Raw genomic sequence first — 12683 nt, 5'->3', positions numbered from 1 at the left:
AATTAACCTGAAAACACATTCTGACTTGACTTAAGACAGTTTGAGTCCATTTATGAGGAGGCAGACTAAATGTTTTATAGATGCTCTGAAAGAATTTGGCTGGCGGTAAATTAAAAACCTGCTTTGTCAGTCAGAAACAGTAAAAGTTTCTATGAAAGCGATAGCTTCGAAGGGAGGAATGCTGTTAGGGCTTGGGCAGCCAAAAGTCAGGGAGCTGAGCTGTTAACAGGGAAGGTCGTCACTGAGTTGAGGGGAAAAAAACTGTGTTTGCTGGGGAGTGAAAGAGAAAAGAGATGAGGGAGAGAAACAGTGACAGAATGAGACAAGGAGGGAGATGCAAGCCTCTGACTTCACACGATTTAACGTCCTTTCTTTCGCTACAGTGCAGCAGTCCATGCAATGGTCCGTCTCTCTTTTCTGATTTTATCCAAAAAATTCTGAGCATCCAGTTCTGCCTGACCAACACAATGTCAGAATGAGAGATGCAGCGGTATGGCCCTGCACAGTGGAGCAGCACTGGGCCCTCATTAAGGGCTGGCCATACTTTCCGCGCTCCTTGTCCTCTGAGAGCTGCGTACTGGTTCTGGTCACACCTACATGCCCACGGTTCCATTCAAACTAAAATGAGGGACCATGTCAGTCTGGCGTTACATGCATGTGTAACTGATCTCACATTTCATTGTAGTGGGTGGTTACATAGTAGTTGGAGCCCATTTACGTGCACAGTCAGCATGGTCACACATTTTGGGACGTGGGTGACAACATTTGCACAGAGAGGATCATAGTGGACTGCAGCAGAACGGTAGAAGCGGAAAATATGAATTTGCCTTCAGATCGCTGAGGTGTGTCAAAACTTTTAAGCGGCAACTGCTTGAGTGGGGCAGAGCATCCAAGTGTGAACGTTGTGTAACTGTGAATTTGGAGGAAGACACTGTCTAAAAAACAGCATTTATTATCAGTATCTCTACCCAAGATACATAAATGTCAAACAACATTTGGTTCAGTCACTCATGAGTTTGCATTCCAATTGTCCCCAAAGGCTTCAGTTATGAAACCTAGTGTTACACAAATGCGTCTAACTATGCCATTCTAACACAGTCAACACAATCCAATATACCAGAGTTATTTTTGATTATGTCAATTATAAATTTTCGCCTTAAAAATATTCTCTGTCTGTGCATCCATTTGAACTGAAAGTGTTTTATTTATCGCTTGTGAAATCATCCAGAGCTAAATCCAATAACAGCTTTTCCTAAAACAACACCCTGCAAGCTTAATCAAAACAGCAGGAAAGCAAACAAGAACTAGTAATCAATAGATATGATGGATAAAAGCAAGGAGACCGAAACCCCCGCTGCCTCTGGTTTCAAAGACAAGAAAACAGAACAACCAGAAACAATAACAATAAAAAAAATTAGATGAAGACTTCATCAGATCAAATGAACCGTCGCTGCCAGCGTAGTTCACGTTGTCAATTTCAGAGGTGAGCTGAGCTGAATTTGAAAAGAAAAACAGAAATACTTAAAGTTTCAGGATTCAAGAGATACCTCAAATGCTCGCTCAGATTTTTTTTTACTTAATTCGCAGCCTCCCCCCACCTGAGAGAGAGAACCGATAAATCTTCGGATTTTGTGCTCGGCTGAGGCAATGAATGGGCCAAAGGTCAAACCAGTAAGAGAGATGAAAACTAGAGATTGTCTGGAGGCCCATTAAAAGGAAATGCTGAGGAGGGACAGAGTCGTTCATGTCCTGCCTGGGAGTGTGTGTGTGCGGGAGGGTGAGAGGTACCGTCACATGGTAGGTGAAACATCCAGGTCTAAATTTGAGGTATGACATTCAACATTTCCTGCGAATCATTCTTTTCATAGGTCGGTTTGGGAGAGGAAAACAGCTGCCACATGTTTGGTTTTCCTCCGCATTTTTCAACATCTCTCATCCCTCGCTGCACATTCTTTGTTCTTTGTCACTGCTGTGCTCATTTAGCCACAGAATGATTGTCTCCTCTGACAAAGCTGTGTGGAGAATGTGGTTGGGCTGAATTCTTATGTTAGCACACGGCTATTGTTGTCTCAGAAAAAAAAAACAAAAACACAATATGGCCATCTTGGAAGTCCCTGAGAGGCTGTCTCCACGTGCACACAGTAAAGCAGAATAAACATTTATAAAGCATTTATTGGCCAATCTGAGGTATGTTTTTAAATCACCATTTCTGGGGTCAAAGGTGCTGTTTCTGAAAATGTTTTGACGTCTTTCATGACACCCAGACCATTTCCGCTCTGCTGCACCTGTCATGTAAAATAACATTTGGCCTTCGGAGCCTCCTCATTAGAAACAGCATAGAAACATCGGGCAAAAATCACATTTCATATTAATTAACATTCCTCCAAGATATACAACCCGAAGAAACCGCAAAGGTACAAATCCCTCAGTGACAGGTGTGACGGTTAGAGAGGTAGAGGCAGCTGTGTGACACAAAAACAAGAAAACTCAGGAAGCAAAGAGGCGATTGATCTACCTGCCATCATCTTCTGGGCCTCGTACGGCTCCATGTAGCCGTCATTCTCGGTTGTCACTTTCTCCGTGGTGGTCTGTGTGCCACCCGCCTGCTCAGCATCGAAAGGGTCCGCATAGTCTTCAAGGATAATGAGCTGTGGGAGATAAATAAAAAGGAAAGGTGAGATGTTAGTAGGGATAAAACAGTTATCTGCGTCACAGTTTATTATGTTATATTATATACTATACTGTACTATTCTTATATACTGTCTAACAATAACATTACCATCATATCATCAGTACTATTAACATCATCTTGCCACTGCACCTTATCTACCTATTTTATTTTATTTTATCTTGTGCTTCTGTTTTTTATTCTTTCTACCTCAATATTTTTTATTTTATTCTATTGTATTGTATTTTATTGTATTCAAATATACCGGCTGCTATGACAACTTAATTTCCCTTCGGGGATGAATAAAGTGCTCTTTCTATCTATCTATCTATTTATCATGATAAAATTAAAAATGGTAAATTGTATAGTTTAAATCCTTAATTACTGTTGTGTTGTGATTGATACTGTCTCCACGACACAGACACAGTAAGTAATATGCATTTGCTTTTTAAAACATGGCAGAGAAAGGCAGGGCCAGTGGGGGCTGTTGCAGTAGGACAACACAAATGTATTTCCTTTTTCTGTTGAATTTTCCAGCGTGACTTTAGCTGCTTTCAGACTTTCTGCACTTAACTCTAAATAATCTCCTGACATTATCCACAGGGGCTGTATGTGAGGACGCAAATGTCAGAGTGAGGTGCTCCGGACTTCCTCCAGAGTTTCCCTAGTAAATACTGCGAAATGAGCTCATGTGAGAACACAGCAGGAGATCCTCCGCGGGATTCACCTCAATCAATTGGGCGTGTCGATGACACACAATGAACACAAAACAAAACAAGAAGAATACAAAGGATTGAATGGATGAGGTAGAGGTGGTATACAAGTAGAGTCACTGTTGATGCACGTAAAAAACAAACTCCAGAGAATGTCCAGATCTGACTGATGAGTGAAGATGGCGTAAGTGACATCATTATTTGTATTAGTCTGAAGCTCAGTAAATCGCCTGGTGTTTAGTCAGTCAGACTAGTTTTTACTTAAGCATTCCTTCTTCGATGTTAATGTTGCAAATTTGATATGGTGTAATATGGTGCTATATTAGTATTTTGGTTGATAATAAAGTGTGTAGCAGTACTTGTTGAACATGTTCAGCAAATTATAACAATACAGCCAAAATACCAATAAATGTTATGAAGATTTTGGTCACTATAGTCGGGATAAAAAAAATGTACACCTGTTTCATAGCTGTTGGGAGGGAAAAAGTGAAATAGCAAGGTGGGTAATTCATTTAGCTGCTCTGTTGAACACTACAACATGTGTCAGGAGAGTTGTATGAGCGATGCTGCTGCAGACCGGGGCAGGACCAAGTGATATGCAGCAGGGCAGGTCAGGAGATAAAGAAATACATAAATACCACCCCACCTCTGTGTGCCTCAGTACACCACAAAGCCTCAGCTTTTAGCCTTACAGCTCGCTCTCTGCGACTGCTGGTCGGCCTAATTATACGATAGCCCAGTGACAGGCCTATATTTCAAAAGTAGAGGAAACAAGGCCCACGACTTTCTTAACTTTTCTAAAGACAAACAATTTAGCAGATTTATGCCGAGCTGGCAGTGAGCCCCGGATAATTGCAGTCTTGCTCTTTTGCCGAGTATTTTGTGCAGTGGATGGCAATTAGGTGGATGTCCTGAGACCCAGAAATACTGCCCAAACCTTAAGGGAGCGGAGCAACAGTCCGAGGCTATACTGCCTTGGGGTGACATTTGTTTCCCTGAAATGTTTGCTTCATCTACCAGGACGCCACATCAAACGTAAAGATCTAAACTCCCATCTGAGCCATCTGTCCTCTTGGACATTGGATGTAATGAGGGGGTGTGAGTAGAGGGGTTCGGGCCAGCTGTCAGAAAAAGGTCTTCTCCTCTGTTGAGGTTCCTGAAAGTCTGATCCTGCCAAAGAGTTTCAAAGATTAAAACCAGGCAAGGAAACGCTAAGGCTTACACCTCAGTGAGCATGTAAACACGTACATGACAGGCATTGGCACTACACCCTATGAGTCACGCGGAGCAGGAAGGGATTTAGTCTCATTACAGACAAGCTCATCACTCATCTGGTGGATGGGGCCGGGCAGGCGGGGCAGACCAGAGGTGTGCCACCGATCCTGGGAACAACCACTGTCCACCTTTGCCACAGAGACACACTTCCATGAGGTAAACTACATATGCAGGCCACCCTTGAGAGTGAGACACACACACACACACACACACACACACAGCCTTAGGGAAGCAAGCAGAATGTATATACCCGTCCAACTCTGGGATTTCTTTTCAGCTGGGAAAGCACCAACATTTTTACAGATCAAGGTCAAGTGTCATTTAATGGAGTCATAAATTTTAAAGAAAAGTCTTCAAGCGTAACATTCTGAGAAGTTCATGAGGTATACTGTGTAAGCTGCTTAGTGACGGAGAAGTGCTGGCAGGTATATTCCTGCACAGATCATCTGCACTATACAAGGATTAGGCAATAACAGCAAAGGAAGTAAGTGCAGCGGATGTGTTTCTGAGCCGTTACTGTGTGTTAAATCCGTCTTCTTCAATATTCCCTCTCCATCTGTTTTGGGGAAAATAACCAGGACCTTTTTTTTCTGCCACAGCATAATTATGGGTTCCTCAGATGTTTTGCTTCTGTGTGCTCAAGCAGGGGGATAAATCCAATCCAAACATTGTTCTAGTTTGTTTTACGTGCCACAAACAAATGTACATATTTCACTCACAAGCTTGATTAAAATTCAGCCATTCTGACAAGCAACATCTTCTCAGCAACAGAGACCCCAAATTATGCATCGCAGCCCCATTATCATAACCATCTCACACCTTGTTGCATGGAAACGCAGCCATCTGTAATCATAGCGTTATGTGCCAAACCCACCTCAGGTCCATCACTGCAAAACAGCCCGGACCTAAAAATAAGTAACCTCACTAAAAAAAACATATGAATCACCTAAATGGGAGGGATGAAGGCCAGTGAGTGAGGACCACATACTGCAGCAGAGTGGGTCCAAGTTTGAGACCAAAGAACACCCATGTGATATGACATTTGTTAGCTGTTAGCTGCAGAACCTCACATTCTCTTCCGCAGCTTCAGTTGACAAAAATAGTTAAGAGCTGCGTTTCAACCAAAGATCTGTAGAACTTTTAGTCGCAGGAAAATGTTTCAAGGAACTAAAAGGTTCCTACAGACAGCTGTTCCCCTGTGTTTATATAGCTGTCGAAAGACAATGGGAGATAAGGCAAATTAGCTGGCTGACGTTAGAACAACTGATGGATAGAACAAGCTGTTCCACTCCCGTCTAACAGGGTGGGCGGCAGATGCTATGTAAGTAAATTGATTTGCAAATTAGATGAGCAATAGTGACGAAGCAGCAAAATATCATGAAGTGCTAGCCTTAATGATAGAAAACTAATTTTACAAGCATTTTCAGAGATTGGCAAACTGATACAAAATTCCCATTTGACCAATTATCAGCCATCTTCACTGATGCAAACCCCATCCCAAAGTTGTGTGTACTATAGTTAAGTACTAGCCCCCTAACAGGACATTTTGTAATTGGTCAAAAGATTTCCCTGGAACCGAAAAATTCCTGCAGGCAGAACACAGCTGCTATCTTTGTCCATAGTGACTTTTAAGCCGAGCTCACACCTTAAACTTCTCCCACCTTAGCACTTCATACACCTTCATCATTAGCTAGAGGATGTTTGAGCATGTTTAAGGAAGTTACTGTAAGCGTGGAGCCATTCAAAACTCATGACCTCATCGTTTGCTTTCCTGTTGACATAACGCAGTATAAATATAGGACAGGGTGTGTGATAAAAACTCATGATAGCATTAGATTCAATGATGTCTTGGAATAATGCAATCATGGAAGATTCAAACGCAACACTTTCATCCGCCCACAAGGGGAAAAAAAGGCAAAACACTTCACTTGGAAATGTGTTACTCCAATATGAGTGCTCCAATACCCTTTACACTTTCATAAAGAAATTCTAAATTTGGTTCAAGTAAAGTCTAATTATAGTTCTCTTAACGCAAACAGGAATAGTAAAAAATGTCTTGGTTTTACTTCCCTTCTAAATATACTTTCCACGTTCAAGCTTCTTAATATCTCTTTTAATACTGTATCTAAAACATTCAGTTAAAAATTACTATTAAAATCGACCTACAGTCAATAAAAACATTGCTATAAATATGAAATATAAATATTTAACTCCAAGCTGAGCAGTAAAGCTCTTTTACAGCACCTGACTCATGTTTGTATTACCAGTAAGGAGCGCCAGGCAACAACCCCTCTCAATCAGAAGCTGATGAATGATGACAACCAGTTTCTAGACTATCATTGAATAAAAGTGAAACAAAAAGAAGTTGGTTGTGGAAGATTGAAGTTTCTCTTTGCTATTTCACTTTCATTTTGAATTATGAGGAAATGTGGGACTAAATAAGGTCTCCATGAAGGACAGTAATAAATAGGGTTCAGAGCCTAATGGTCATTACCAACTCTGTCCAGTGTCACATTCATACATTTACAAACCGGTAATGTGTGAAACAGTATTCTGATGCCACATTAGCAGAAACAATCCCATTAACATAGACATATGCTTCTCAGGCTTAAAGGAACTTGAACCATGGACTATTTCAGCTACATCCATACCACTGGGGGTTTTTTTGAAAACGTATCAACTCTGCTCCGCTAAAACAGAGAAGATCAGAGACACTGCTGCCTCCATTGTAGTTAGTAGGAACCTCCGGGGCTGCCTTTTAGTCTGAACTGGCAGAAACAGAGATGTTTGACAACAATGATGTAGACACTCGCAACTGCTTGCTAATTGAGTCCTAGACCAAGACTCTGTGATTTGTCAGGCTCGTATCACATGACCCCCTTTAAGAAGACAGATCAACAGGCATTGGCCTCAGCTGCCAGTGTACAACACAACACGGACAATTACAAGGGTTGCTGACCCTGTAGTCTTTGCTAACAGCTGTCGTGCAGTTAAATTCTGTATTTTACAATGATACATACATAGAAAGCCGATTTCCCAGCAATCTGCTATTATTCTGCAACTAGCAACCAAATTCTTTCTACTTACACAGGCACATGCATGCTCAGTGTAAATGAGTACACGTGGTATGGCATGATTTGCATAATCAAGTGTGTTATAATAAAAAAGGGATCAGAACTAATACAGAGCAAAAACACTTATTTGAAAACAACATTTTCAAATGAAAAACTAGTGGTATTGATGTAGTCTTAGATTAACTGACTACCTCTATATGGTGCCATCACTCAGCCCCTGCAGCCTATAGTTCATGTATTGGTGGTGGATGGGGTGGATATTTCAAAATTGTTACAATGTGTCCCTACAGTCCCACTGCACTTATGACTACTCGACAGCAGGAGAAGCACGGGGTGGTGGGTGAGGAGAGGGGTGCTAGAGAACAGTGGCGACGCCTGGGGACACACCATCTGCCTTGTGGCATGCCAGGGTGTGTCAGGACTGCAGCCAAGCCACACTTGTCGGGAAAGTAAAATTCCACCCCCCTCAGCATAAGACTGCTGTGCTGCGTGCCTCAATAAATCAGGGTCTGTGCTAAGCTGTGATGTAAACCTATATGAATCTCACAAAGCCACATCACAGGCTTAGGGGCCTTGTCCTCGCGCTGGGAGCTGGGTCCTTTACTGGTCTGCAGCACAGAGCGAGAACTCACTCAATTACTCTCATTCCACAGCTCAGATCCCAGGTTGGCCACGTCTTACACCTGCCAGAGCTCTGGCAGCTTGCATCAGAGTTCTTGAAATGCCATGCGGCTCTCAGGCGACAAAGCAGATTTCAAATCAGTGGGAACAGAGGGGGAACATTAGGAAAGGAGGGAGACTATAGCAGGCACCTGCCACTTTGGCTCATTGTTTGACGGTGCTCGAGCTTCTAGGATTACAATTCGATAGGGCTTCCATTAGAAATGAGAAAATGCAGGCTTCAGTTCTCTTTCTGCATTCCAAATGGAGAGAGAATGTGTCTGGACAGCTAATCAGATAATCAAAAGCGAAAGAATAAAACTCTGAGGAAAATGCATTGGTAGAAATTTGATGTGGACAGGGATTTTGATTATAGCAATTAGAAAATAGGCTGCTACATTTCTCTCCGTCTGCACTTTAGCCACATGTCCAGTGTTTGCATTTCAGATGCATAAACAATCACAAGCCAGTGCAGTGTAACCGCAGGCTGATTATTTTCCCGTGTGACAACCAGATAAACACTTTCAGACATATTCATGGATGAAAATACCAAACTAGTCTCTCCCCTGCTGAATGAGTGCAGACAGGAACATGATATTAATGTCACGGCTGGTTCGGGAAGGATCGAATGCGTCAGGGGCTAGTCAAGGTTAAAGCCCCTCCGAGACTGGCAGAAAAGTCAGCAGGCTGTAGAATGACGGAGGAGGGAGAAAAGGAGGACTGGCGTGTGTGATTTATGTCTCACGCCACAAGGGATTTCAACCACTGATAACCTAATGCAACTCAGTGCTTAGCGGCTCAATTGCATCAAGGCATTTCAAAAGACTTTTTTTGCTGCTGGTGCGCTTTTGTTCCTCGGTGTAACAAAAAAAGTAAACACGCCGCTGTTGTCAGGAGAGAAAGGGAGGGGAGAGGAGACAAAAAGATGTGCGGATACTGTTTTTTATCTTTCTTTAGATGAGAGCTGTCATGCATAAAGTATGACAATTTAGTCCTCCTGGATGGAAACATTTTCAACTGTTCCTGTGAAAGCAAAGCTCAGCAAGCTGCGGCTCCTTGAGGTGTCTCTGCTGATAGCTCCTCCACCGAATCCTTGTCTATAAACACAGGATGAATGCCTTGTGTGCGGCGCAGTCATCTGAAGCTAACTCGGCTGGAGTTTTCCAGAAAGACATCCTGGCAAGAAACGATCCCTCCAGGCAATCTATCAGAGCAGAGATGATCACGGCCTCTCTGTTGACGTAATGCACTTACTATCAATAAGATGCGTTTCGTGTTTCTAAGAAGCGAACGTGCAAATGTAGTTACAATTCATTGAAACCCCCATGTGAAGACGGAGCCTTACTGGCTTCTATACCTCCAGAAACAGATTAGGCAGATGGAAAACTGGTTTTGCCTGTAAAGGAGAGACAGCGCAGGAGTAAATTTGCAACCCTACAGACTTGACGTTAATGAAACTTTATTGAAATGTTTCCACAGAAACACGGTTGCTGCGTGAGCGTTCTGCCTCTCGCTGAGCTCGGAGGAGGGATGTGCCCCCTCTAAAGGCCCACTTAGGGAGTCTGCAGGGGAAGCTGATCAAATTATTATATTTGCTGTGGAGACGCTTTTTCACCATCAGTCACAAGCCGCTGCGCTCTGTGCCCACGTGAAGAACGCTTCACTTTCTTTTATTTGGTTTGTTCAAAGGTATATTCATTTGCTTTGCTTTGAATCTAATTGGACAATTATTCAAGAGGGGCAGTTCAGTGTCGGTGAGCGCGCCAAATTCATCCATGTGAATAAAAAAATTAAAAAACATGATAAAAACATGCCCATACCTCTTCACACACTTCATAAACTAATATAAATCAATCAAGAGATGCGTACGCTCTAACCGTGTGTGTGTGTGTATGTGTGTGTGTGTGTGTGTGTGTGTGTGTGTGTGTGTGTGTGTGTGTGTGTGTGTGTGTGTGTGTGTGTGTGTGTGTGTGTGTGTGTGTGTGTGTGTGTCCGCATGCACGTATATCTGGGAATAACAGTAGCTGAATGTGGAAGATGCAGACATGGACCAAATTGAATTCAACTCTATTTTTGAATTTTACTTTATTTCAATCCTGCTTCTACAAATGATGATAATAATGTAAAACACAAATGGAAAGAATCATGCATTATAAATGATCATTGATTATTGGGCTCTTTGACCATCAATGAAATCATCATCTGTCTTCATAATCCAGAATTCTGTTGTATTCTGAGCATAATTCATCACTAAATTATTATTATTATTTGTTAAACTTCCCAAGGATTGAGATATTGTCAATATCGTGAGTTGCTTTGATAATCCTTTGGGGAATCATCCCCATTTGAACGTCACTGTGCTCTGCCATCAGTTTCACATGTGTTGTACCTTCCAGACATCTGTGCTGTTTAAAGAGCAGCTTCACTTCTGCCTGTCGACGTATTTACTACACACCCCCACACTTTGAGATACAGACCACATTAAATGTTGGTTCTTTAGATCTCAGCGTTCTTTGCCCGTGTGGGGCAGCTTTCGCACGACAGCCATGCCGAAGCCGCTCCTTTTGGTGAAAAGTAATTTAGCGTGTTGTTGATGATGGTTTGCATGGGAACGCTTCCAGATGCAGCAACACTGACACTATGCACCACATTACAGTGAGATAAAGATCTGCAGGAAATGGAAGTAAAACACACCTACATAATCCCCAGGTGTAAGGATGAGTTACATGCAAACAGTCACCAATAAGGTGTGTATGATTTGCACACCTTCACACATGGGAAAAGGGTCGAAATCAATACTGACATTTGATCTCTAGTGATCCTTATCATTGCTCGTTCATATCAGGCAATCTGTAGAATAATGATATTCCTGTCCTAAAACTCTATCACAATAAACTTCTTAAATACTTTAAAAAAACATGGAGACCAGCAAGAAATATGAAATGTATAATCCTGTCATTTTCTATGACGGCAGGTGTCTTTCTTCCTATAAATCTTCATTCATCATCAAATCTGTCTCTTACATTAAGTCTTTATATCAGTGCAAACAAACACCTGCTGAAACCGCAGCTGGTAGATTCGATTAAATCGTCCGTCATAGACTCGTGACAGCATCATGTTAACTCCAGAGACCACAGGCAGCTGTCGGATATATATGGTTGACATCACATTTTCGATGTGATTTCTCTTTTGCTACAAGAAGCTGAGCATCATCCTATCCAGAGACATCAAAGTCAGATTGGTTGCTTCTCTCATACCAATAATAAATATTCTCAATCAATATTCTTCTCCACAGATTCCCATCAAATAGTTCCTGTAGTAAACTAGAATAGTTATAGTAATCACGTTGTTGCATTTTTTTCTTATGTTCACATTGAACAAAAGTTTTAATAAAGTCTCAACTCCAATAAATATTTATCAGTTTAAAAAATATATATATTATTGTGTATAATACTATTATTGTGTAAAATACTATTATTTTGTAAATTATTGTTTGTTTATACACTTATTAAGTTATTTCATAATCAGTCAGTTAGTGTATTTTTGTATTTAAATGTCTTCTTGCACATTATTTGATTTATAGTATAATTATTTTTACTGCTCCGTAAGATCTTGAGTCCTACTGTTTTTTTTAACTTAATGGGATAAAGTCATGCCCTGATATCACCCCTCAGTTTGAGGATATAGGTAGATGTGTAAATTATAGTGTCACTGAGGTACCTCAAAGAAACTGCTTGGGAAAAAAACTATACACGTATGCCACTCAGATATTCCTTTTTATACTTAAATAAATCATCTACTGGGTAAGCTGCTTTAAGCCTTTAAATGTGTAACCTCACGTTTCAATAAATTCTTTCTCCGGCTGCCCTCGTCTCCTGATGAATGAATGCATCATTCTCGAGCACCCAAGGCAGTGAAGCAAGAAAAAAGCACCCTGACTTGTCCCGAAGGACCTCCTTCATTGAAACACACTCCAAACAGCCACTTAAGACCTCCAGTGGAGAAGAGAGTGGAGCCTGTGGGTTGCACCCTACCAAGGTGCTCTTAATGTGTGACAGATATTCAAGATTAAGTACTTGGCGACACGCTTGACGAAATCCAATTTCCTTCCCCTGCCCCCGTCCCTGTGTGACAGAGTTATTGGCAGTTTTCTGCTACATACAGTTAGTGGTGCAGTACAAGACTTGAGAACAATTCAGGTGCTATACAGTGGAATGTTGGGATATTATGAAATACGATAATCCGTTCCCGTGAGAACGGACGATTTTTGGCCTCAACAGTTGGGAAAAAGGA

At 41.6% G+C, this 12683-nt stretch overlaps 1 protein-coding gene across 4 annotated transcripts in view; it reads right to left on the bottom strand.

Annotated features, from left to right (window-relative positions):
- The window catches only part of zgc:158464 (uncharacterized protein LOC791139 homolog), a 98624-nt gene that overhangs the window by 75137 nt on the left and 10804 nt on the right, over window positions 1-12683 (bottom strand). For all 4 annotated transcript variants that reach the window (XM_061068093.1, XM_061068096.1, XM_061068094.1 and 1 more), the window contains exon 2: window positions 2516-2648. In XM_061068093.1, coding sequence (XP_060924076.1) covers window positions 2516-2648 — 133 coding nt within the window. The remainder of the gene's footprint in view (window positions 1-2515; window positions 2649-12683) is intronic.

The sequence above is a fragment of the Limanda limanda genome, chromosome 3, assembly GCF_963576545.1.
Source record: "Limanda limanda chromosome 3, fLimLim1.1, whole genome shotgun sequence".
Taxonomy (NCBI): domain Eukaryota; kingdom Metazoa; phylum Chordata; class Actinopteri; order Pleuronectiformes; family Pleuronectidae; genus Limanda; species Limanda limanda.
This window is presented reverse-complemented; position numbering and strand designations above follow the sequence as displayed.